We start from the raw sequence: 26374 nt of genomic DNA on the forward strand, positions 1-26374 counted from the left end.
TACTTGCATGCTGGTCAGTTAGCTGTGACAGTTTCATGGATGCTGCCAAAAGACATGAGCCTCTTGCATCAGAGACAAAGGAGTTTGTTGATTGTGGCACTGCAGGTAGCATGAGCTACCTATTCACATCAATCCCTTTCCCATAATCCCTTAGCAGCAACGTGGAGCAGCCATGGGGCTGCTGTGCACACAGCTGATTTGCAGTGTCATAGCTGAGGAACCCCCAAACTTAGGAAACTGGGACCTTATATAACAGGCTGCTTACACATCTACCTGACCTTTGCCCCAGAGAGAAGTTGGACTGAACAGCAGCCATCTCTGCTCTGGAGGGGAACTCTGTCTTTCAAGATTGTTCTCTGTAATCATCCTTGCAAAGGTCATCCGAGAGCAAAGGCCATCAGTGCCTCTGCAGAAACAGGAAGAACCCACGGAGAGTCATCTCTCACGTGCCTTTCTTGAAAAGTGAGAAAAGAGGGTGCCGTGAAAGCAGATACAGGGAAAAAGAATTTTTCTAGATCAGGTTTTGTAAAAGGTACATCTATAAGTAGATGCTCTAGAAATTAAAGTTACCCATATGTGGGTACCCCTTAGAAAGTATTTGTTTTACCAGTTCAGAGATCAAACCAAAAAAAAACCAAACTTACTGCCGTCAAGTGGAGTTGACTTACGGCAATGCCTCATTGGGTTTCCGAGGCAGTATCACTACAGAAGTAGATTGCCCAGTTTTCCTTCTGAGGAGTGGCTGGTGGGTTTGAACTGTCAGCTTTCTGGTAAGCAGTCAAATGCCTTAGGTTTAAACCACTCAAATCATGAATAGGGCTGGAAAGACCCTGAATGAACTATGGACAGACCTAATTTGGTGATACGTTATTTGAGAATTCTACTGTAATAAAGTTTTCTTTTACTGAGAATATAGGGATGGTTTTATATTGAAAAATCCCTTCATTGAATATATCATACCAATATAATCTATCAAATAAGGAAAACCACAAAATCATTTCAGTAGCATCTTAAAAGACTCTGACAAAATTAATCATACATTCCTGATTAAGAGCAAACAGGAAACCAACAACTTCCTTATAATTTGAATGACTTTCCCACATCATACTTAATTGGGAAATACCAAAGGATTTTCACTAAAAAGGGAGTAAGATGCGATTATCTGCTATCAACACTGTTCAGAATGTCCTGATGACTACAGTAAACAACAATGAGAATTCAAACTATTGGAAAGCAGAAAGTAAAATAATCATTTTTATTTAGAAGTGTGTTAGTAAATAAAAATAAATTCCAAATATAAAAAGATTGAACTACAAAAAAAAAGGCTAAACCACAGGTGACTATTTAACTGATATTAGTTGAAAAAAGACTTATGAACTTTGAGTCCATGGAAGAAATCACAATAAATATTGGTAGATTTTAACAGATAAATATTTAAATTTCTACACATCAAACTTCATCATCAGCAAAATTTTAAAAGTAAATAAACTGAAAATATTTTTCATATATAAGCATAAAGGCTAAAGTTTTTAATAACATGCATTCTTACTGATTCTTACATATTAATATCAGTAGTGCAGAAGAAAAATGAATAAATAATATGAATAGGGAATTTACAGATAAAATAAAAACTACTAGTAAATATGAAATATTCTTAGTAACCACAAAAATGCCAGTTAAAGCAAGGGTCATATTTTTGCTGATTACAGAATGGTTCTTTTATAAAATTCAGACTTTATAAAAATATCCCAAGTAGACCAGATTTGCTGGTCTGGTAGAGCCTGATGGAACCCCTGAGACTATGGCCCCTAGCTGCCCTTCAGGTCTGGAATTGAACCCACTTCTGTGGCTTCCAGCCAAACAAAAAAAAACAGGCATAAGAGCTGAACATTTACATTAGGTAGATACACTTCTTGGTGAGATCAGTCATGGGAGAGTCGAAGGGCTGTGTATACACAGGAAGACGGCTGGGGGGTGTGGACAGGAGTACATGGGAGGGAAGGACACAGGGAGGAGGTAGCTATGGGGAGGAAGTGGGAAGAGAGCTGTTGCATTGTGGGAGGTCACAGTCAGTGTCATAAGACAGTGTATGTGAACTGCTGTATGGAAGGTGAATTTGCTCTGTAAACTTTCACCCAAATCACAATAAAATTTTAAATGTATATATATATATCTCCCAAGAAGTTCTGATAGCATAGTGCCTAAGACACTTGATTGCCAACCAGAAGGCTGGTGGTTCAACCCACCAGCCACTCCTTGGAAGGAAGGTTGGGCAATCTACTTCCATAGTGATACTGCCTCGGAAACGCAAGGAGGGGTCGCTATGAGTCAAGTTCAACTTGACAGCACATAACAACAACAACATACATATCCTAAGCAGAAGTGCAAACCCATTGAGTTTCATTTCTTCAGGAAGACGTTAGTAGTTTATACATCCAGAGTTTTACCTGACATACCCAAGCACAGAAATATATTTCTTTTTAAAAATGTTTTGTTTGTGGATTTAAAAAAAAAAAAAAATCTGAGCTGGCGAGGAACGGTAACATGGCCTCTCTGTTACCACAGGTAAGATTGCAAACTGAGACAGTCATCTAATTTGGAGATAGGTGTTTAGAGCATTAGAATTCATCCCCATTGGCCAAGATTTTTCATTCTTGAGACTCTCTTCTAAGGAAATGATCAAATACAAAGATTTGTATGTAAGGATATTCACTGTAATATTTATATAAACTGTGACATTCATAAAATGGAATGTTATGCAGAAATATAAAATGTTTCCAGAAAACATTGATAACATGAGGAAATGTTCATAGTATAATAATCAGGTGAAAAAAAAGCTGGATACCAAGGCCATACATAAAAAACCTGTTGACACTGAGTCGACTTATAGAGATGCTGTGGGACAGAGCAGAACTGCCCCATAGGGTTTCCAAGGCTGTAAATCTGTACACAGGCAGACTGCCACATCTTCTTCCCACAGAGTAGCTAGTGGGTTCGAAGCACTGACCTTTAGGTTAGCAGCTGAGCACTTTAACCACTGTACCACCACTTCTTAAGCCATACACAGGATCCCGGTTTTACTTTTTTTATCCCTGGGAAAACCCCAGAATGTTAATGATGATAGTACCACAGTGTATCATAAGAGATTTATTTCCCGTCTTTTTTCACACATTATTACTCTGCTTTTCTCTAATAAACAGGCATTAATTTTCTAATTAGGGGGGAAAAAAAACTACCATTGAATCAAGTCTGACTCATGCTGACCTTATAGGAAAGACTAAAACTGCCCCGTAGTGTTTCCAGGGCTGTAAATCCTTATAGAAGCAGACTGTCTCATCTATCTTACCAGGAAGCTAGCTGGTGGATCTAAACCACTGACCTTTCAGTTAGTAGCCAAGCACTGAACCACTGTGCCACCATGGCTCCATCAGAAAAAAAAGACAAAAATACTTGTCTATAATTGTAACTATATGAGTAAAATGTTATTTAATTGTGTGTTGTTATGGTTATTACTTGGCCTACCTGTAAATTTTAAGTGTGAAAAGAAACCAGAATTTCTGTTGTCAGCGTAATGATTAAGAGCACAGATTTTAGCACAAGAAGGCTGGATTAAAATCCCGGCTCAGCCACTCAATAGTTGTATGACTTTAAGCGATCCAGTTCTCTGTACCTCAGGGTCCTCATCAGAAATAAAAAATTGTACCATATTGTTAAAATACAGGATAAATTATTTAATATTTTTAAAGCACTTAGAACAAAGCCTGGAATATAGCAAGTGTAATCTACAAGTGTTTATTTTTAAAACGTGAATGGATTTTAAGTAATTATATCTAATGGTCTTTTCTCCTCAAGGTTCATGCACTAATGTTTCCCTTTATGTTTCTTAATTCTTGGAATTTCCTGTTATACTTCAGCTGTTTGCTCAGTGTTCCTCAGTTCTTTGTCCTCAGTAGCTTATGCAGACTGAGACTTGGCTAAATCTTTTTCCTATCAGAAACTGGTCTTATGAGAAACTTATTACCATATCTTACATCCTTAAGGCATGGTTATTTGTTGTTGTTGTTGTTATGTGCCGTCGAGTCATATAACCCGACTCATAACGACCCCTCCTTGGGTTTCCGAGGCAGTATCACTACGGAAGTAGGATTGCCCAACCTTCCTTCCGAGGAGTGGCTGGTGGGTTTGAACCGCCAGCCTTCTGGTTAGCAGTCAAGTGCTTTTAGCCACTATGCTACCAGAGATATTTAGTCAGGTTATTTAGTAGCCCTCATTAGTTGGTAAAATGCCAACTTAAAGAAACAAACAAAAAAACCCATTGCTCTCTAGCTGATTCCACCTCATAGCGACCCTGTGGGACAGAGTGGGACTGCCCTACGTGGTTTCCAAGGCTGTAATCTTTACGGAAAAAGACTACCACATTTTTTTCTCCCACAGAGCAGCTGGTGGGTTTGAGCAGCCAACCTTTCAGTTAGCAGCTGAGTGCTTAATCACTGAACCACCAGGCCTTTCAGATGCCAAGTTATAGAAACTTAATAAATGTTTGCTGAATGGATAAAGGAACATTTTTCATATCTTAAATCTGAGGTACTGAGAGATTGATTTCAACTATAATTTTTTAAAACAACACCTAACTAATATCCAGGCTGTAGGTATTGTGTTGATAGGATGATTATTCTTTCCCAAAAGAGTTTCTGCCATAGTTTAATAAATATTTGGCATAGTGTCTAAGACACTTGACTGCTAACCAGAAGGCTGGCAGTACAAACCCACCAGCCACTCCTTGGAAGGAAGATTGGGCAATCTGCTTTCATAGAGCTACCACCTCAGAAACCCAGGGAGGGGTTGTTATGAGTCGTATTCGACTCAATGGCAGTGAGTTTGGTTTGAGATTCAAAAGACTTATTTTTGCTGGTTTGTTTGGTTTGCATGAAGCAGAAACCCACTCATGCTAACTGCAGGAAAGCCAAAGGCAGAGAATACATTGGAACACTCCATGGGAGTTGGAGTTAGAATTAGACCACCATCAGAAAGTGAGGCACCTCTGGAAACCAGTGACATCTCGTTAGCCTCAGCCACATGGTGCTGCTGTTTGAAGTCTTTGGTATGCACTTGGCTTCTCTTGGCATTTGATTTGCAGCTCCTATCAACTGCCCTTTAATCATAATCTCATTCTTAGAAGTTCATTCTTAAAGCAAAAGTGAAATACTATTATATAAATGTTCACTGTAATATCTTAGTAGCAAGACATAAAAAACATTAATGTCCAAGAGTTGGTTGTTAAGAAAGTTATCTTAAAGTGCTAATTTTGAAAACAGTAGAGCTATTGTAAGTATTTTTATATATGTAAGAAGGTATGGATGGTAATCAATAAATCTTTAATTATGCCAGCTTGGTAGAATGTAACAAATTTTTTTCACCACTTTCTTTAGCATTATAGAATGCATTTTTTTCATTTTTAAAACACTTTGCTATTCTTTTTTTAAAAAAATTTTATTGAAATATATTTTATGTACAGTGAAATATACAAAACTAAATTGATATGGGTCACTCTGCTATTCTTAATGTAGTTGTCCTACAGGAAAAAATTTTAAGAGCTTTTAATTTGCTTTTATGTTCATAGGAGAACAGTCGTGTGTCCTATCATTGATGTCATCAGTGATGATACGTTTGAGTATATGGCAGGCTCCGATATGACCTATGGTGGATTCAACTGGAAGCTCAATTTTCGCTGGTATCCTGTTCCCCAAAGAGAAATGGACAGAAGGAAAGGTGATCGAACTCTTCCTGTCAGGTAGCTACTTTGTCAGACTTTGTTTCTAAAGTGTTGTTATTAGCAGAAGATTGTACAGATTTCAGGAATCTTATCAAGAGTGATAAATGCATTTTGAGAAATATGAAGCATTTCTCCCTCTCATCAACTAATAAAATTATAAATTTTCATTTATATATATATCTAGTATACATGAGAAATGACAAAATGTGTATGTTTTGGGTTCCTATATGAACAGCAGTTTGTAAATGCATAAGTCAGGTTTGTGTTTTAATTTGGTTAAAGATAATATTTAGCTTAAATCGGATTGTTCCCTTGATTATTTATTTTTAAGTGTCAATATGTGAAAATATTCTCCAAAACTAGGTCATTGGATGAGAACGTAAAATTTTAAATTTGGAATTATAATATCTGGATGATACTTACTGAGTGGAAAGGTTAGAAAAGTTTGTTTCCAAACATAAATAACTAGAATAGACACAAAATGTAAAAAGGAAATTTTGTTAATATATTGTCTGATTTTCTTTTGTTCTACACTGTCATTCATACTTTTTTTTTAAGAAAGAGATAAAAATCTTCCTTCTGTTCAGGACCTTTAAATTGAGACCTTTGTGTTTTATGAGTCATCCTAGAATTCAAACCAGACACCTGCCACTTCTGTTACTATTAAGAATGTCTTCAGAACCAGTCTTCAGCTTCCCCTTTTTCTCCTGCCCTGGGCTCCTAGCTCTACTGCCCTTTGAACTCAAGTCCAGTCCTGGCAAAGCTGATGAGAGCTTTCGCTGACTCTATATCCTTCCCTAACCAGCCCAAGTCCTTTCTGTTACAAGGGACTTTTCCTTTCTCTAGCTCACAGTTCAGTCCACCATCTAAATCAGGACTTCCTAAACATTCTTAGATCAAGTATTTCTTTGAAAATCTGATAAAACTGTGAACCTTCTCTAGTAGAGAAAAGTGTACATGCACAAAATGGAAGATTTAGTGTACAGTTCTAGGGAATTTAGAGATATTCCCAAACCCAAGTCAAAAAAAAAAAAAAAAACACCTCACAAAAAAAAAAAAAAAAAAACACCTCACTGCCATCAAGGGGATTCCAAGTCATAGCAACCCCCAGTGTGTTTCCAAGGCTGTAAATCTTTACAGAAGCAGACTGCTGCATCTTCTGCAGAGCAGCTGGTGGGTTTGAATCCCAGCCTTTCCGTTAGCAGCCCATGCCTTAACCCCACTATACCTCCAGAGCTCCTTCAAGAAACCCCTGTACTGAGCTAGGAGGGGAGAAAAGGGGAGGAAACTCTGCAAAAAGAAAAAAGAAAAAGAAACCCCTGTACTAAATGAGAACTCTGGGTGTTGGCCTTTTTCCTGTAACACCTAAAATACTAGCCTTGTCTAATTCTTCTTCTCTTCTAAAACCAAGGTAAGCCTAATCTATTTGTGAAAACTTTCCCCCCGGAAGGACAAATGCTGCCACGCTCACTAAAGCATGTCGTGTATATTTCAGGGTTACAGAGGTGGCCATTTCACCCTAAAATATGATCTTTATAGTAATAGTATCCTTGGTCACTGGAACTGATTACCTGGTTGGACTCCATGTTTTCTCTATACTCATCCTTCATGGAAATTAAAAAGGTTGACTGATACTTATTTAAATCCTCCTTTGTTGTCATTTCTCTGCCTGATTCCACCAGTTACCATTCATTCCCTCTTCACGTCTAGCCATGTTTTAATGAATTGGACTCCTTTTCTATAAAGAACATACCATACATGATCAGGACAATGATCCTCTTAGGAGAAGTATATTGATTTTATTCTTTTCTTCATGTCCTCCTTTCCTGTTAGGTATACAGAGTGGACTCATATTCATCCTGTTTAATTTTACATCTTTACAATGTCTGCCACTCTTTAGAGCCCTTTATTATTATATGTAAACTGTTTTATTATGTATTTTTTATTTTATTTTATTTTATTTTATTTATTGTGATTTGGGTAAAGATTTACAGAGTGAATTCACTTTCCATACAGCAGTTCACATATACTTTGTCTCATGTCATTGACCGCAGTTTACAATGCAACAGCTCCCCTCCCACTTCCTCCCCATAGTTACCTCTTCCCAGTGACCATCCCTCCATACTCTCCTGCGCCCTGAGCTGTCTCCCTGTGCATAAGCAGCCCTTCCTTCTCCCATGATTGTTCTCTCCAGAGCATGTGTCTACTTGAGGTAAATGTTTAACTCACATGCCTGTACTTTGTTTGGCTGACAACCACAGGTGTGGGTTCAATTCCAGACCTGAAGGGCAGCTAGGGGCCATAGTCTCAGTGGTTCCACCAGGCTGTATTGGACCAGCAAACCTGGTCCCCACCTTCTTTTTTTTCCTCCAAATGATTTTGAGTTTTGTTCCACATTGTTCTCCCTCTCTATCCAGGATCTCCTACATCCCTTCCAAGTGGATGACAGTGGTAGCCGGGCACCATCTAGTTCTTCTGGTCTCATAGTTGTATAGGTTGCAGATCGGATGGTGTACCAGTCGCTAGGACTGATTGTTTCCATTAATTTTGGTTTTCTTTTTTCTTCTTTGCTCTTGACGAGGAGAGACCCATCGTTGCATCTAGATGGCAGCTTGCTAGCTTTTAAAATCCCAGTCGCTACTCACCAAAGTAGGAGGTGGAACAATGTTTTGTATAGTATGTTATGCCAATTGAGCTTGATGTCCCCTGCAACTATGGTCCCAAGCGTGCAGGTTCAACTACTCAGTCCCTCTGGGTAGCTGGCTGTGACCAAACAGTGACCACAACCTTGCCCCTTGTCAGCTCTACTATACACCTGGGAATTCTGATCATTCACATAAACTTATAGGACCATTGTCTGCCAACCCTATATATGATCTTGGATACACGCCCCATGTTTTTATTATGTATTAACTCAGTTGTTTTTAAAAAAAAAAAAACTCACTGCTGTTGTTGTTTCTGATTCATAGTGACCCCTCTTTGGGTTTCTGAGGTGGTATATCTACGGAAGTAGACTGCCCAATCGCCAGCCTTCTGGCAGTCAAATGCCTTAGGCACTATGCTACCAGAGCGCCCTTCTGTTTTTTGTTAGTTGGCGTTAACTTGATTCTGACTTATTGTGACCCCATGTGTGCAAAGTAGAACTGCTCCTTAGGGTTTTCAAGGCTCTCCACCTTTGGGAGGCAAATCTCTCGAAGAGCTGCCTTTTGAGGTGCCTCTGGGTAGGTTTGAACCACCAGCCTTTTGGATAGTTGTTGTTGTTGTTGTTGTTATGTGCCCTCGAGTTGGACCCAACTCATAGTGACCCCTCCTTGGGTTTCTGAGGCAGTATCATTAGGGAAGTAGATTGCCCCATCTTCCGAGGAGTGGCTAGTGGGTTTGAACTGCCAGCTTTCTGGTTAGCAGTCAAGTGCCTTAGGCACTACCCTACCAGAGTGGTCAAGCACATAACCATCTGTGCCATCCAAGCATCCTTATATTAACTCTATTCGGTTCATATAGTCACCTGCATTTATAGTTGTTAGGAGCTCTGTAGGAGACACAGTTGAATGAAGAGAGTTAAAGAAGTTCAAGGTGGAAGCTCAAGTCAGGACCTGAGAATCAAGAAAACCGCCAAAGGCAGGAAGAGCCTTAAGGATAGAGGACTGTGGCGAACAGAAAGGGATGCCCTGGCAGAGACTGTAATTGGGAGGACATCCAGTGGTCATCGTCACTGGGGCGCGGGTCATGGCAGATAATGTTATGCCAAATAACATGGCATAAAAATACAGACAGCCCCTGGGGGCCTCTGAAGCTTCTGGAGAATATGTGAACAAGCAGTTGTTCTGTACTTAAAAAGAGTTATGACACACTTTGAAAAACAAAAAATGATTTTAAGTTGTAAATTATGATTATTAATGGTATGGTATTATGCTTGAATTTCAGAACACCAACAATGGCTGGAGGCCTTTTTTCAATAGACAGAGATTACTTTCAGGAAATTGGAACATATGATGCTGGAATGGATATTTGGGGAGGAGAAAACCTAGAAATTTCCTTTAGGGTAAGTTCCTTTTGGGGGAAAAAAAATTAACCTCAAATATAGATATGGTTTGATTATCTGTGTTATCACTAGAAAATACAAGTTAAATTTAATATGAGTTTAATTTGACTTCAGAGTCTTAAGTCCCTAAGAGCTTCAAACAGAGAAATTAGTATTTATTTTTCTGACATTGCTAATTTTTTGTAGATAATTTACATCTTTATATCACTCACTGGTTTGGTGATGCTATTAAGGATTCATTACAAACTATTTAAGCAAATGATTCCATTTTCTTAAGTATTAATCTAGCTATGAAATTTATATAAGATTTCTTAGTCATTCTTGTTCATTTCTATTATTTGTAAAGAGGTAATTCATTAAACGAAAAAATAATGCGTTACTTGTTTATGCTACTTTGGTATTTAACTTCCACAAAACATAATTTCACACTCTATATTATATCTCATGTTTACTAAATCAACTTGTTACTCTAATGACGTTGCATATTTTTTAAAATAATCAGCTTTTGGCATATAGCTTATTATTGTGGAAACAACAGTGCACTGTCCTATAATCTGAACCTGCTCACTTTCTTCCTCTGGGAATCACTTTGCCTCTTGTAAAAAGAAAGAATTGGGTTCTAGGTCATCTTGGAGATCCTTTCCAGCTCTAATACTTTATGATCCTGAGAAATACTAAAGTAAACATTCTGAATATTTCACAAAAACAGAACTTTTCAAAATGTGTTCTAATTGAAAATATTTATGAGAGTTTTTAACTCATAAAAATGTATTTTGAAGAAGCAGAAGAATAATTTCATAAAATTAAAGATGTGAAACCGTACTTGATCCGTTTTTGTTTTTTCCTTTTTATTCTAAGAAAGCCAACAAAAAGCGTATCATCAGTATCTTAGTGCATAACTCATGATCTAGTTTTGATTCCTAGGTTCTGTTTAATGTACACGATGTGAGACAGGTTTAAAGGGAAGCAGATGAGAACCTGGATAGGAGGTGTATACTAGAGCTGACAAGGGACAAGGTTATAGTCACTTCTTGGCCACAGCCAGCTACCCAGAGGGAGGGAGTAGTTGGACCTGTGGGCTCGGGACCATAGTTGCAGAGTCAAGCTCAATTGGCATAACATGCTGCACAAAACATTGTCCCGCATCCTACTTTGGTGAGTAGCGACTGGGATCTTAAAAGCTTGTAAGCAGCGATCTACATGCAATGATGGGACTCTCCTCGTCCCAGGCAAAGAAGAATGAAGAAAACCAAAGATTCATGGAAACAATTAGTCCAAGCAACTGGTACACCATGCGACCCTCAACCTATATGACTGTGAGACCAGAAGAACTAGATGGTACCCAGCTACCACTGTCAACCACTCAGGGGGGTGATCTATGTAGGAGATCCTTGATAGAGTGGGAGAACAATGTGGAACAAAACTCAAAATCATTAAAAACAAAAAAAGCAACCAGGTTTGCTGGTCTGATAGAGCCTGATGGAACCACTGAGATTATGGCCCTTCAGGTCTGGAATTGAACCCATACCTGTGGCTCCCAGCCATACAAGACAGGCATATAAGGTGAATATTTTCAGAAGGTAGATACACTCCTTGGAGAGAACAATCATGGGAGAATAGAAGGGCTGTGTATGCACAGGGAGATAGCTCAGGGGGCAGGAGTGCATGGAGGGAAGGACACAGGGAAGAGGTAACCAGGGGGAGGAAGTGGGAGGGGAGCTGTTGCATTGGGGTAAATTGTAGTCAATGTCATGAGACAAAGTATATGTGAACTGCTGTATGGAAAGTGAATTTGCTCTGTAAACTTTCACCCAGATCACAATTTAAAAAAAAAAAAATGAAAAAGAATCTGGGTAGATATCTCCAGTCAAAGGTTTTTTAACCATGAATCATATTAATAAATATATTATGCATTACACACACAGAATTTAAACAAACACGTCATGAAACGGTATTGGCCTGATAGCAAGTGGTGGTTGCAATTCATCAAATTTGGATTTATGAATTTATGAGTCATGGTCTGCAGTTATAAAGCACTGTTTTCAACTTCATCTCATGTCTTTTCTATATTTAGCATTCAGCCTTCTTTTCTGTGTTTTAACCTTCAACTTGTGATGTTTAATCAGAACCAAAAATTAGAGAAAGCATTGCTCCTGAGGAAGCACTGGCTCTGTGACCAGATAGCAGGAGCTATACTGCATGTCAGATTCTGTGAAATTCCAACAATGAAACTCAATAAAAGTCAGGGTTTTTTTGTTTTTGTTTTTTAAACCCAGCCACAAATATCTTACATGGTCTGCTTTGCTCTTATTTTCAGATCTGGCAGTGTGGAGGTACTTTGGAAATTGTTACATGCTCACATGTTGGGCATGTGTTTAGGAAAGCTACACCTTACACATTTCCGGGAGGCACAGGGCAGATTATCAATAAAAATAACAGACGCCTTGCAGAAGTTTGGATGGATGAATTCAAGAATTTCTTCTATATAATTTCCCCAGGTGAGTACTATTTTATATTAGAAACACAATACTGCACTTTCTTATCCCTCATCCTAATACATTCTGAGTGGGTAGAAAACAAGCTTTGAACAGAGGCAAAACACCAACCTCATAGCATCATTTGAAGGAATAAATCAAATCCCACAATGGGTAAAAACTGCTTTAGTAGAATGGCTGGTGTAAGATACTATTAACAACAATAACATATTATCCAAGTCAGTTTATGTAAACTACTGTAAACCTCAGTGTTATGCAGGTACTGTTTTTTTAACCTGACTGTAACATTTTACATTTATTCTTGGTTAGTTGCACTGAGTTAATTTTCAGCCATTCCCTGGCTCGTGTGCATCTTTCTGTATCCTTGCTCTGTTACCCAGCACAGCCAGCTGCTGGAGCAGTGGTCACATGGGCTCTCCATAAGCAGGGGCCTTGATGCCTTCATGGTGTGGGGCCTTCATAAAAATGTCAAATATTGAAAGGCCAACACAGCCCCATTATGTGCCTCACGGACTTCTCCCCAGGAACTTTTCACTGCTAGTCAGAGTTTTGTGGGCACAGTTATACCATCAGCCGTAAATCTGCCGAGTTTGTTACAATTTCACCTTCATTTTTGTATTACTGTAAATACAGCAATGTGCACAGTTCAATCACTTGTATGAGGGAAACCCAACTAGAAATAGTTGTCCTGTTTAATATCTGATTGGTTTGGGGAAAAGAGATACTGGGGTTTTTTTTTTGTTTGTTTGTTTTTTATTGTGATTTGGGTAGAGATTTACAGAGCAAATTCACTTTCCATACAGTAGTTCACATATACTTTGTCTCATGTCATTGGCCACAGTTTACCACAATGCAACAGCTCCTCTCCCACTTCCTCCCCATAGTTACCTCTTCCCAGTGTCCATTCCTCCATACTCTTCTGCGCCCTGAGCTGTCTCCCTGTGCGTAAGCAGCCCTTCCTTCTCCCATGATTGTTCTCTCCAGGGCATGTGTCTACTTGAGGTAAATGTTTAACTCACATGCCTGTACTTTGTTTGGCTGGAAACCACAAGTTGTGGGTTCAATGCCAGACCTGAAGGGCAGCTAGGGGCCATAGTCTCAGTGGTTCCACCAGGCTCTATTGGACCAGCAAACCCGGTCCCACCTTCTTTTTTTTTTTTTTCCCCTCCAAATGATTTTGAGTTTTGTTCCACATTGTTCTCCCTCTCTATCCAGGATCTCCTACATCCCTTCCAAGTGGATGACAGTGGTAGCTGGGCACCATCTATTCTTCTGGTCTCGTAGTTGTATAGGTTGCAGATCTGATGGTGTACCAGTCGCTAGGACTTATTGTTTCCATGATCTTGGTTTTTTTGTTTTTGTTTCTTTGCTGTAATATTTATTAAAGTGTTCTGAACCCATTTAACTTGTTTGTGTGTCATATGATTAACATGTATTTTCATTCTCATGTAAAATTAACTTTTCTTTGAAAAGTTAAAGCACATTTTAATGTCTTTTCCTTGTTTATATTTTGGGAGCTGGAATCCTGGTTTATGAATATGAAATAATTCCATGTTTTCCATTTATGTGGCTTGTTAGATGAAGTATATAATAGGATTGTGTGACCTAATAGAATACTTGTAATCCAGGGTCCATTATTTCTTTCAACAGGTGTTACAAAGGTGGACTATGGAGATATATCATCAAGGCTCGGTCTAAGACACAAACTACAATGCAGACCTTTCTCTTGGTACCTAGAGACTATTTATCCTGATTCTCAAATTCCACGTCATTATTTCTCTTTGGGAGAGGTAAAAATACAGATCTATATCCTATATCTATATCCTAACTGAATATTATTTTCTCACTTCTCCATCAAAAATTATAGAGGTTAAACTTCTGACAAGGAAATACCTTTATATTAAAAGTACATAACCTTAAACATGAGAAAACTCTGGTTAGTTGACAGAATCTACCTCCTAACTTGAAATTTTCTTTAATGTTTAATTATGGTATATTTCAAAATAAGAATGCTCTGCCCCTCACCTTTCACAGTTAAGCTCTTGCTACAATATGTCATTATCTTTGGTAGACTTGCTGTTTAACAAACTCACTGCTTTAGTTGAGACCATACACTGTTAAACCTAATTTGTTAGTGTTACTGTCTAAATCCGAGCTTGAAGAATGTAAATGTGAAGGTACATTATAAAGATGACAAGGAAACTTGAAAGGTCATTCAAAATAAATTAGATTTGCAGCATATATTTATTGGAGAGGAGGAATGTTATTTATTTCCTAAGGTTCCTATCTACTCTTTCAAGTTGCTGTTGTCAATTTGATCCCCTAGAGATTGGGTTGGGGGGGGGACTTTAGATCTCAGTTTTGAGAGAATATTAGTGGCATATTTATTTCTGGTGACGTCTTTAGTTATTTCTTTTAGAAGTCAGCAGTAAATTTTCTTGAAATGTGAAATTTACTCATTAATACTTGTAATGAGTTAACATGATTACCTGCGCTTTGGAGGATGGTCTCAGGGAACTCTGTCTTGTGCCCTGTCCTCCTGTGTACCTGGAGTGTGGGGATATGTTGTGTCCTGTGTACCTGGAGTGTGGGGATATGTTGTGTCTCCTGTGTACCTGGAGTGTGGGGATATGTTGTGTGTCCTGTGTACCTGGAGTGTGGGGATATGTTGTGTCTCCTGTGTACCTGGAGTGTGGGGTTATGTTGTGTGTCCTGCGCACCTGGAGTGTGGGGATTTGTTGTGTCTCCTGTGTACCTGGAGTGTGGGGTTATGTTGTGTGTCCTGCGCACCTGGAGTGTGGGGTTATGGTGTGTCTCCTGCGTACCTGAGTGTGGGGATATGTTGTATCTCCTGCGTACCTGGAGTGTGGCGATATGTTGTGTGGAGTGTGGTTATGTTGTGTGTCCTGCGTACCTGGAGTGTGGGGATATGTTGTGTCCTGCGCACCTGGAGTGTGGGGATATGTTGTGTCCTGCATACCTGGAGTGTGGCGATATGTTGTGTCTCCTGTGCACCTGGAGTGTGGAGTTGTTGTGTCTCCTGCGTACCTGGAGTGTGGGGTTATGTTGTGTGTTGTGTGTCCTGCGTACCTGGAGTGTGGGGATATGTTGTGTCTCCTGCGTACCTGGAGTGTGGGGTTATGTTGTGTCCTGTGTACCTGGAGTGTGGGGTTATGTTGTGTGTCCTGCATACCTGGAGTGTGGGGTTATGTTGTGTCTCCTGCACACCTAGAGTGTGGGGTTATGTTGTGTGTCCTGCGTACCTGGAGTGGGGTTATGGTGTGTGTCCTGCGTACCTGGAGTGTGGGGTTATGGTGTGTCTCCTGCGTACCTGAGTGTGGGGTTATGTTGTGTCTCCTGTGTACCTGGAGTGTGGGGTTATGGTGTGTGTCCTGCAGCCCTGGAGTGGGGTTATGGTGTGTGTCCTGCGTACCTGGAGTGTGGGGTTATGTTGTCTTTCTTGAGCCTTGGCGGATTCTCATTCACACTTGAGGGAGAATGACTCACTAAGGTCTTATTAATGAGAATCTGTTCCCTTTGCTGCTGCCCATTCTAGTCAACAAAGGCCCAGAGGGGTGACATGCTGTGGGAAGAGTTAGAACAGTTGCTCCTGTAACTTGCTTTTAGCATACAGAGTGAGGAGATGGTTGGTTTTGTTTTGTTTTGTTTTGTTTTTCTTTCGAACTAACCCAGTTTGGGGCAACACCTAGGCATTGTTGACTGGGCCAGAGCTTAGAAGTGTTACAAAGAAATACTTGTCTAACCCGTAATGGATGATTGCCAAGGCAAGCTTTCCTCATGCCCTGCCCCTTGCCAGCTGGCTTCCTATGTAAGGGACAGGTTTTACCCTGTGTGGCCTGCTGCTTACTGCCTTATTAGCTACGCAGCTGGTACTAAGCCTGCTGTGCCCTTAACACCAGACCACACTATTCAGGCTCTAAAGTACTGATTTGGGGGGGCTGGGGTCGTTCCCAAGCACCCATCACAGGGCAGCCAGAAATCTTAAATTGCAACCATCACTCCACCTTTGGGAGCCTGCTTAGCCAGAGACTGGAATGTCGCCATTCAGAGATAACTTGTCACACTTCAACGAGGGAAACCTGAAATCATGGGGCTTTAGAGTACAAAAGCAATTAGAAGGTGTAAATAACTAGAGTAAGAGACGTAACTTACAGTGTCTGGTGTCAACTAAATTTAACTCCCATAACTCCTGTAGGGTCTAGACCTGAATAAATGTGTTCCATTGTGATAGCTAATAGCTAATTAATCTGGCAGTTGACTATCCTAAACAATCACAAAAAGCAAAAGATCCAGACCCTTTGATGGTTTAGTTCATCTTACGGGCTGACCAATTTATTCTCCGGGCAGATCTAATAATCTAAGATTGACTGAGCATGGACTCCATGTCAAGCACAAGTCTGAGTGTTTGATATATAGTAATCATTTTATCGTCCAATCAATACTGTGAGATGAATGCTACTATCCCCACTTAACAGATGGGTAAATTAAAACACAGATAAAGGTTTAAACAGCATGGCTGTGGTCACAGCCACAAAATGGAAGAGGCAGGATTTGAACACAGGCAGTCTGGCCTTAGAGCTTGTACTCTAAACCACTAACACCCATGTTCCTTTTCAGATGTAACCAAAATTTCCCTATGGACTTGATAAAAAAGACAGTGGATAAAGGAAATGGAAGTAGATTTGTACCCAGAAATGTTTGGGAAATGCTGCTTTTTATATCTTATACTTTCGGTACCATCACTTCCAGCTCCTACTGAGATCTTTAGGTCTGGGGTCGTTCTGGGACCTTGCACTGTGACAAGACCTTGGGAATGATCCCAGCCTCAAAAATCAGAACTTTGGAGCCTGCTCATGTCTTAATGGGCCAGCCATAGTGTACTGAAAGGCTTTGAGAAGGTCTTTAGAAAAGAAAGCTATTGAAAATTTGTTTAAACCAGTAGTTCACAAACACATTTGATCCCAAGACCCGTTTTCTAGTGGTACGTGTGCTCATACACAGATTGGAATACTATGCAGATGGTACATTTGTCTTTATAAGCAATAAATGGCCTATTTATGGTTTTAACTTTACTGCCACTTTATATCATTCAGGATTGATTACACTTGTTTTCTGTCTCCATGGCATGCCAAATGTCTGTTGCACATCTCCCTTCTGGCTTTCTTGCTAACAGTACCATTCATTGGAATAGATGGAAGACTTCCAAAGGTTTATTACTTCACCATATGCTTTTAAACTGTAGTGGTTCGAAAGAAACAAAATAGCAAAGGCATTGCCAAAAATAGTCTTCCTGAGGCTGATGACTAATTTACATTCCTTTGCTCTCCTTGACAAATATTTGACAGAAGAGTGGTGCCTACACCACACCATGCTTGGGCTTCCAGTAAAGCCACGCTCCAAGCTTTCTGAGTAGAAAATACTCACCTTCAGTTTCCTAAGAAGTGGTCATCAGAGTAGTTATCAAAAGTAATGCCCCTTATCTTGGTTGTTAATAGTATCCTCAGAGGGTTGTAAGATTGCTTTAAAGTATTAGGCAAATTAGAGTATATTGAACTTAAATACAAATCCTAGAAGTATAGCTTGAAAAAAATGAAATAAGAATTTAAAGACTATTCCTCTTGAAACAAAGAAATTACATAAACAGTTAATAAGACTTAGACCAAAGAATTTGAGGTAACTAGTGATTAAAAAAAAAAAAAAAAAAAAATCCAACCTATACCTGTTACCTGGGAAATTTGAGGGATTTTTTTTATAGTAGCACCAAGGAAAGTAGGTTGATTTCTGTGTGTCTGCATCTCTAACTCCTGATATTTTCACCATCTGTTGTCCCATAGATAAGAAATGTGGAAACAAATCAATGTCTGGATAACATGGCCAGAAAGGAGAATGAAAAAGTTGGAATTTTTAACTGTCATGGTATGGGGGGTAATCAGGTGAGTGTCTTAGTAAAGTTTTAAAAGAGATAATTTTCAGATTGTTTTTTTCATCCCCCTCTGCCCTTTTTATTCCCATGATACCATTCAGGAAGTAGTTTCATATATGTAAAAATAAATAATAAAGACTCTTAGGTGAAAGGAACCTTCAATCTAATTATTACTTTTAAATGAAACATTGGTTAAAGGTCCCTTCAACCCTTGTAAGTTGTCAACCCTTGTCTCCCCTTGTGAGAACTGTATTTACGTTGCTGAGTGCTGAGTTTGCTTTTTAGTCAAACAGGTAACAACCTCGACAGTATACTTAGTGTATACGTAGCGTTCAGGGTCTTTTTTGCTTTTCTCTATAAACTTAGTGATAACTTTTCTCAGTTATTTAATTTATAATCTAGAAATTTATCAAAGTTCTGTTTCTTTCTCCATTACTTTAATGAAATTCAGAAATCATTTATCTTGAAATATTGCTACTCCTCACTTACTGTCTCATTATCCAGCAATTCACATTTAGGACAGTAGTGAAAAATGTACAATCCAGTTATTTATCTCATGATGGCAATAACAAACGCTGAGGTACAAGGCAAGAGTGACGCTGGCTGAGAGGGTTAGGGTTACATGTCTGCTTGTCCAGGCCGCAGTTCTCAGGGGTGTGCCAGTTGTATGTCATGATGCAGCTTGGCGTGTAGTCCTGTGTACTGCTGCAGTCATCCTCCATTTTGTAATCTGATGTCATCCTCCATTTTTGTATAATCCCATTTTCACATAACAACCTGCTTTTGGGAAACTAACCCTGTAAGGAATGGGTGTAGTTGTTGTTGCCGTGCAGATTCTTGAGCATATGAGACACTTTGTACTGTGAGGCTTACACGTGTGCATTTTTGCTTTCAGGTTTTCTCTTATACTGCCAACAAAGAAATTAGAACAGATGACCTTTGTCTGGATGTTTCTAAACTTAATGGCCCAGTCACAATGCTCAAATGCCACCACCTGAAAGGCAACCAACTTTGGGAGTATGACCCAGTGGTAAGTTACCTGGTTTTCTAAAGGAAAAAACAAATGTGTGTCATTTGGATATATTTATATATTTGATAGCTAAAGGAATGAATTCTTGAGGAGTTTGAATATGAGTATTCTTATACTCTAAAAATTAATAGATGAAAAAAATAAGTAAAACAAATATGTTTGATTCTCCCCAGTGATTAAACTAAACCAAAACCAAACCTACTGCCATCAAGTCAATTCCAACTCATAGCGATCCTTTCGGACAGAGTAGAACTGCCCCACAGGGTTTCCAAGGCTGTCAGTCTTTACAGTAGCAGACTGTCTCATCTTTCTCCTTTGGAGCAGCTAGTAGATTTGAATCACTGGCTATTTCGTTAGCAGCCAAATGCTTTAACCACTACACTACCAGAGCTCCTTATAATTAATCTAGTCTTACAAAATCATAGGTGCCTTCATTCCCTGAGTGTTTGTTGTTTCTGCATAGCCCCTGATCCTTCTCTGTGTCCTCAAGCGCTGTAGTCTAGCGTGGAAGAAATGCAGCAGTAAGTAGGCTTTTTAAATAACTGAACTAAAAAATTTTGTAAAAAGGGAGTCTTAGTAAAATTCCCTGACTCATAGTAATTTTTCAGTGATGTAGTGCCTAAGTCATTTGACTGCTAACCAGAGGCTGGAAGTTCAAACCCACCAGCCGTTCCTTGAAAGGAAGACTGGTCAATCTACTTCTGTAGAGATACCACCTCAGAAACCCAATGGGGGGTCACTATGAGTCAGAATTGACTCGACAGCAGTGAGTTTGGTTTGGTTTTTTCATATGACAAAGATCAAAAGGTAGGCAGTTCAAACCCACCAGCTGCTCCACAGGAGGAAGATGAGGCAATCTACTTCCATAAAGACTTGCAGCCTTGAGAACCCAGTGAGGGTCACTGTGAGTTACAATTGACCTGGTGGCAATAGTTTTTACTTTCTGTATACCATCTTCCATGTTACGTGCTTTTGATAAAAAGGGGAGTGGGTATCCTGTACCCATGCCTTTGGTTCACCAACCTGGTTCCTGCCTTGGCCTGACACTGTGAACTTTCTAGTCTATTTTTCCCTTAATTTCTCTGTAGCACTTACCATTGCTAGGATGATTTTTTGAAATCCTTTTATCCCTTGGCTTTAGAAGCCCTACTACTTAGGTTCTTCTCTTTATTTACTTTCTGTTCTTTTTGTCTGCTTGGCTCACTCTCCTTCCTCACGTACTCCCTAAACGTAGGTGTTGTCCAGAGTGATGACGTCAGCCTCCTTTTCTTTCTGTACCGTGTCGCATACAGACCCTGGTCTACTTCACTGAAGTATATGCCCTGAATATGCCCTATACTTTCCCACTCACATTTAAGGTCATTCTTCTTTCTCTGCCTAACAAATCCTGCCCATTCTTGACATTCCAGCTTTGACCTCACTTCTGTGAATCCCAGCCAAGAATGAGCTTTCTCTGCCCCAACTTAATTATAATCCTCTTTGACCCCTGTACTGCTTGTGTTTCTTTGTAGTTATTTATTATCTGTCTTTTCTCTACTACTAAACTGTTACATTTAAATGGGAAGAGACCATGTTTTATGGTTCTGTGTCTCCCTTCACAGTGTCAAACTATCCCATTACCATCAAGTAGATTCAGACTCATAGTGACCCTATAGGACAGAGTAGAACTGCCCCATAGTGTTTCCAAGGCCATAAACACTTATGGAAGCAGACTGCCACATCTTTCTCCCATGGAGCAGCTGGTGAGTTCAAACTGCCAACCTTTTAAGTTAGCAGCCAACCACTTTAACCACCATGTCATCCGGACTCTTCTGTAAAACTATAGTAACAGTAATATTAAATATAGTAACGGTTCCGTTAATGTGGCCATTAGAAACAGCCTGAGCATTCTGTTCCTGGTTTCCCATCGTGGGTACAGTTGCCATTTTCAGTGTGACTTCCCCATGCACTGCAAGAAGTACATCTCTGGCTCCAGACAGTAAATGCCAGTAGTACCCCAGAGGCATTGTAATAATAATAATAATAAAATCCTCTTACATTTAAGTTCATTTGGAAATGGAAATGACAGTGTATTCATTAGACAATGCTAAACCTCCTCGTAGTAGCTTAAACAAATAGGGTTTTATTGTTTTTTACATAATTAGTCTAGAAATAGGGAGCTCTGGTGGCCTAGTGCCTGAGGCACTTGACTGCTAAGCAGAAAAGAAGGCTGTCAGTTCAAACCCACCAGCCACTCCTCGGAAGGAAGGTTGGGCAATCTACTTCTGTAGTGGTACTGCCTCAGAAACCCAAGGAGGGATTGCTGTGAGTCGGATCCGACTCGACAGCAGTGAATTTGGTTTTTTTTTCAGTCTGGAAATACGTGGCCCCTCATGTGGCTTACATGGCCCAGTGACATCAGGACTAATGTCTTAACAGTTTTGTGGCTTTGCCTTATAACGACAAGATGGCTGCTGTACCTTCACTGCCCCATCCTGGCTCAAGGCAGGAAAAAAGGGGGTGGGAATGTTGAACAGCCACATGTTTTGCTCTTTATCAAGAAAGCAAAGCTTTACCTGGAGCCCCTCAGCAAACTCTGTTTATGTCCTCTAGGCCAGAACTTCATGCCATGGTGCCCACCAAGCGCAAGGAAAGCTGGGAAAGCAAGCAGTTGGTTTTCCGGGCATCCTGGTGTGTGAGGGAGCAAGGCGAAAGAGCAGAAATGGCTGTTGGGTGGCCATCTTACAGAGTCTGTTGAAACAAATATTCCAAAAGTAAATGTTTGATGAGGAATGTAAGAAGCTAGAGATGGGGTATTTAGAAAGAACTAGTCATGAGTGTAAGTCTTAGAATTTCTGGATCACTTTGCTAGGTCACTACTTTGATTAGAGACTAGATCATTTTTCACCCCCGACAGGAAATTTTAGTGTCACAGTCTGGGTTCTCCCAGAAGCAAAGTTTGACAGAATTTCAAATCCCAGACTCATGGACACCAGACTTTCTAGAGCCATGGGAACTGGATAAACGCCTGAAACAGTTGCCCTGAGATCTTTAAACCTTGAAACAGAAATACCCCCTGAAGTCTTCTTACAACCAAACAATAGTTTAGCTTAACTAGTAAAAAAAAAAAAAAAAAAAGAGTCTGCCTTAGCATTGCACTCTTTTGAGAACTATCTGTGTGGAATAAAATTGACAACAGCAAACTGGAAGATTACATGGGGGCCTTAAGGCTCAGTGAGTTGATGTGAACGGGAAAGGAACAACTCAGAAAAGGAGGAGAGTGGTTGTACAACCTGAAGAACGCAATCAGTGCCCCTGAGTTGTACATGTAGAATGGTTGAATTGGTGCATGTTTTGCTGTATATATTCTCAACAACAACAAAAATATTAAAAAAATGAAAACAGTATACTGAGATCCCAGGAAATATGAATGGGGCAGTGACTACGTCAGCTGTGGTAGATTAGTGTTGTTGCTGTTGTTATAGCTACTTTACTTTGGTAAAAACAAACAAATATACCCTGTAGTAGAGGGGGGGGAAAGGATATAACTAATGCCTGTGAACGATATGTGTAGAAATTGTTGAGTGGGAACCTGTTTTGCTATGGACACTTTCACCAAAACTGTAATCAAATATTTTTTGGGGGGCGGGGGCAGAGTTTGAGATAGAGTTCAGTGTTCAGGATATTAATGAGGGAGCACCTTTTGGGCCAACACTTATGAAAGGAAAAAAGCAGGACAGGGCAGAGGGAGAAGTCAAGCTGTGATGTGGACCCAGCAGCCTGAGCCGACTTTCACTTTCGTGCTTAGTTTTTTTCTTGACGTGGGGCTAGAGGCCTTGCAGCAGTGTGCATGGAGAGCTTCGGCTCGCTGGGCTGCTGGATCGTGTTCCTGGTATGCAGGACGTTGTTAGGATGTTGAGTTTTCCAATAACGAGGACCCTTTATGGAGTACTTGCTCTGAGCTAGACGCCGCTTCATTATCTCACTGCTTCCTTACAGTCACTCAGTGAGGTGTCTTTGTGCACTTTTTATAGATGAGGAAACTGGACTGAGAGAGGCTAAGTAATTTTTCAGGGGCACGTGGTTGGTATGTGACGAATCTGCTGAAATTCACTCTAGGAATGTCTCACGAAACTACAGAACATCTGCATTAAAAGCATAATAACCACTGCCAGGCTGACTCGCTCTCCAAGGCTTTGTTTTACTTGTTACGCATTTGTAACAATTAAAGTAGATGATCAGTGATAACAGCAAATGGTGACATCTGCAAATGCATACTACTGCCCTTTGCCAGTTCCCACTTTGCGACACAAAGAATAAGTGACCGGAAGCTGAAATATACACATACAGAGGTTGTTTTTAAGTTCAAAAGAGGCTCCATTTGAAGAGAGCTTATTTAAGGAGGTGGCATTTTATCTGATCTTAGGGCAACTGGTTTCCTGATAATGAAAACATTCCAGATAAAAGAATTACATTAAAATAGAGCCATGAGTGAAAAAATCAGATAAATGCATGTTAATTAACATATCTTACATTTCATTATAGTTGTTTAACACTTATAGGATCCTCTTAATGCAAATTCCTACACAACTACTTCGGGGTCCTTAACATGATCATGGTGCATTATATCAGGATCATCAGTGTGGATCGTGACTATCATATATCTGTTAGCTCTCATCTGCTCTGCCCTTTTGAAATTATCCTAAAATTCATCATGGCAGCATTAAATCTAGAATGTAAACAAATACCATATTTCCACATATAATGTACCCATGTAACCAGTATGTACACGTGTATAACACACACAGTGAGCGTAGGACACTGGTGCATGGGGGTTGTGCAATTTGCAAAACTGTGTACTTTTTCTGTTAAAATGCAATAGCTAGGAAGATGCATAGCTAGATCTGTCAGCCATTTACTAAGGCCCTGTTTTGTGTGAACTGTGTTAGGTACTTTTTATTTGTTACCTGTATTTATTTAAAAATTTCTTTAAAATATGTCATGTTATCCTCTTGTTAACGAGAAAGCACAAGTTACCCCGGCTCTGTACACAGTCTGTCAACTCCAGAATCCTTTACTCTTTCTTCTGCGCTCCGTCACCTCCCTTAGTTGCATTAAGCTGGAAATCTAAGCTTCTAGGTTTGATATAGACATAGACTTAAGGCTGATTATACTAAATCTCATTCCCAACATTCTTGATTTTGAATCTTCAGAAGGACCTGAGTTTCTGTGGACTTGAGGTTTTAGAACCATAAAGTGTACTTGAACTGCTTCATCACTGGGAAATGGAACATTTTTGAAAAAGCTTCTTGAATGTAAATTAAGGATCCTAGATTAGAATCCACTTCTCTGGTCATTTTTTAGGAAAGTAAGCCACACACAAAAAAAATGAAGCTTTGCAGTATTGCAGAGCTTACGGCACAGCTGAGACTTAGGATTTAGGTCATCTTACTCCATGTCCAGTGCTTTTCAACTGGACCCCAGGGCCCTTCTCCCCGCTACAGCTCTTAATGCTATCTTTAAATACACACCATTCTCTCCATTTTATTTTAAACAAAGTCACTTTTTCCACAGAGTTTAATAATCACCAAAAAGGATTCGGTTGGGTTTCCCCTCCTCCCCCCAGTTTTCATTAAGACTTTTTTTCTGTCATTTTCAGAAATTAACCCTACAGCATGTGAACAGTAACCAGTGCCTGGACAAAGCCACAGAAGAGGACAGCCAGGTGCCCAGCATCAGAGACTGCAATGGAAGCCGGTCCCAGCAGTGGCTTCTTCGAAACGTCACCCTGCCAGAAATATTCTGAGACCAAATTTACAAGAAAGAAATAAAAAAAAAAACTAAGGATTGACTGGGCTACCTCAGCATACATTTCTGCCACATTCTTAAGTAGCAAAAAAGGAAAAGTACTTTCCTGCTCTGCGGGATGTAAGGTTTATCAGCCATTAAAACCTAACACTCCTCTAGCTTTTCACTAGCTGTGAACCAGCCTTCCTGTCCAAGGACGTGAAACTACATACATACGTGAGACTGTGCACACTGATGTTTACATGATGGAAAGAGTCTCATCAAGAATCGTCATAAGGAATATTCAGACAGTGACACAGTCAGGAAGATGTGCTTTCTGCCTGTTTACGGTTTGCCTGCACATCGGTAACTCCTACTGAATGCACTGTCGTTGTGAAGAGATTTCTGAGGTGTTTTTTCTGATTAGAACTGGTAGCCAGTATATGAAACATTGCTATAAAAATAAATGAAAAGGAACTGGAACCAGATTTAGTATCATGAAAACAACATTTTTACAACAATAATTAAAAAACTATATTAAACAGGGTTTAAAGAAAATTAAGTCAGAACTATGAGAAGTACAATTTGTTATAGTGTAGTATCAAATTTCTATATAGATTTTATACCTCAGTGGGGAAAAATACTGATTCCAATGACATTCATTTTGTTTTCATCTGTGATAGTCATGGATGTTGGTGTTTTGTTTTCTTTTGTTTTCCCTTGGGGTGCTGAAATTGAGCTTTAAAAAAAAAAAAAGGCTCTTTGAACATAGATTTAATCTCTTTCTACAGTTTTTTAAAATTTTATTTGGTTTGTGGGCTGTTGGAATTGTAATTTTTAATTGCCTTCTAAAAATGTCTGGTCTCAACAAGTTAGGTCTATCTCAGTTGCTCTTGGGTCAGCTGGCTTACAGACTTGTACACACACACACACACATACATACACACATTCATTACATCTTCAACTTCTTAACTTGATTCATCAGATTATGCTTAACAGCCGAGTTTCGTACTACTGTACTACAGATGTGTTTTCACAGCAATAAATATTCAGTTCTTTGTTTATGATTCCACTCAAAAGGTCTGCAGAAGTGATTTATTATTTGGATATTTGGAGATGATACATTTGATGGGTTTTTTGGGAAAACTTTTTTCACACCATACTCAGATGTGCTTCATTGTCGACTGCCTATTTAGAGTGGATTCTTAAATTGTAATGTTGATCTGCTGCTTTTTTTTTTTTTTTTAATAAAATTTTACTGCATATATTTAATTGGCATTTTATAACGTAGCCAAAGAAGTGCAGCTGTTACTCCCTATTTCTA

General features: G+C 39.5%; 1 protein-coding gene across 1 annotated transcript in view; it reads left to right on the top strand.

The window, feature by feature from the left end:
- The window catches only part of GALNT1 (polypeptide N-acetylgalactosaminyltransferase 1), a 58917-nt gene extending 33848 nt beyond the window's left edge, over nt 1–25069 (top strand). The window contains exons 5-11 of the mRNA XM_007945655.2: nt 5621–5791; nt 9698–9815; nt 12133–12313; nt 13961–14100; nt 18166–18264; nt 19150–19284; nt 24923–25069. Coding sequence (XP_007943846.1) covers nt 5621–5791; nt 9698–9815; nt 12133–12313; nt 13961–14100; nt 18166–18264; nt 19150–19284; nt 24923–25069 — 991 coding nt within the window. The remainder of the gene's footprint in view (nt 1–5620; nt 5792–9697; nt 9816–12132; nt 12314–13960; nt 14101–18165; nt 18265–19149; nt 19285–24922) is intronic.
- Nucleotides 25070–26374: the final 1305 nt, after the last annotated feature.

The sequence above is a fragment of the Orycteropus afer genome, unplaced genomic scaffold (assembly GCF_000298275.1).
Source record: "Orycteropus afer afer isolate SDZICR_OR568_19922 unplaced genomic scaffold, OryAfe1.0 scaffold00141, whole genome shotgun sequence".
Classification (NCBI taxonomy): Eukaryota; Metazoa; Chordata; class Mammalia; order Tubulidentata; family Orycteropodidae; genus Orycteropus; species Orycteropus afer.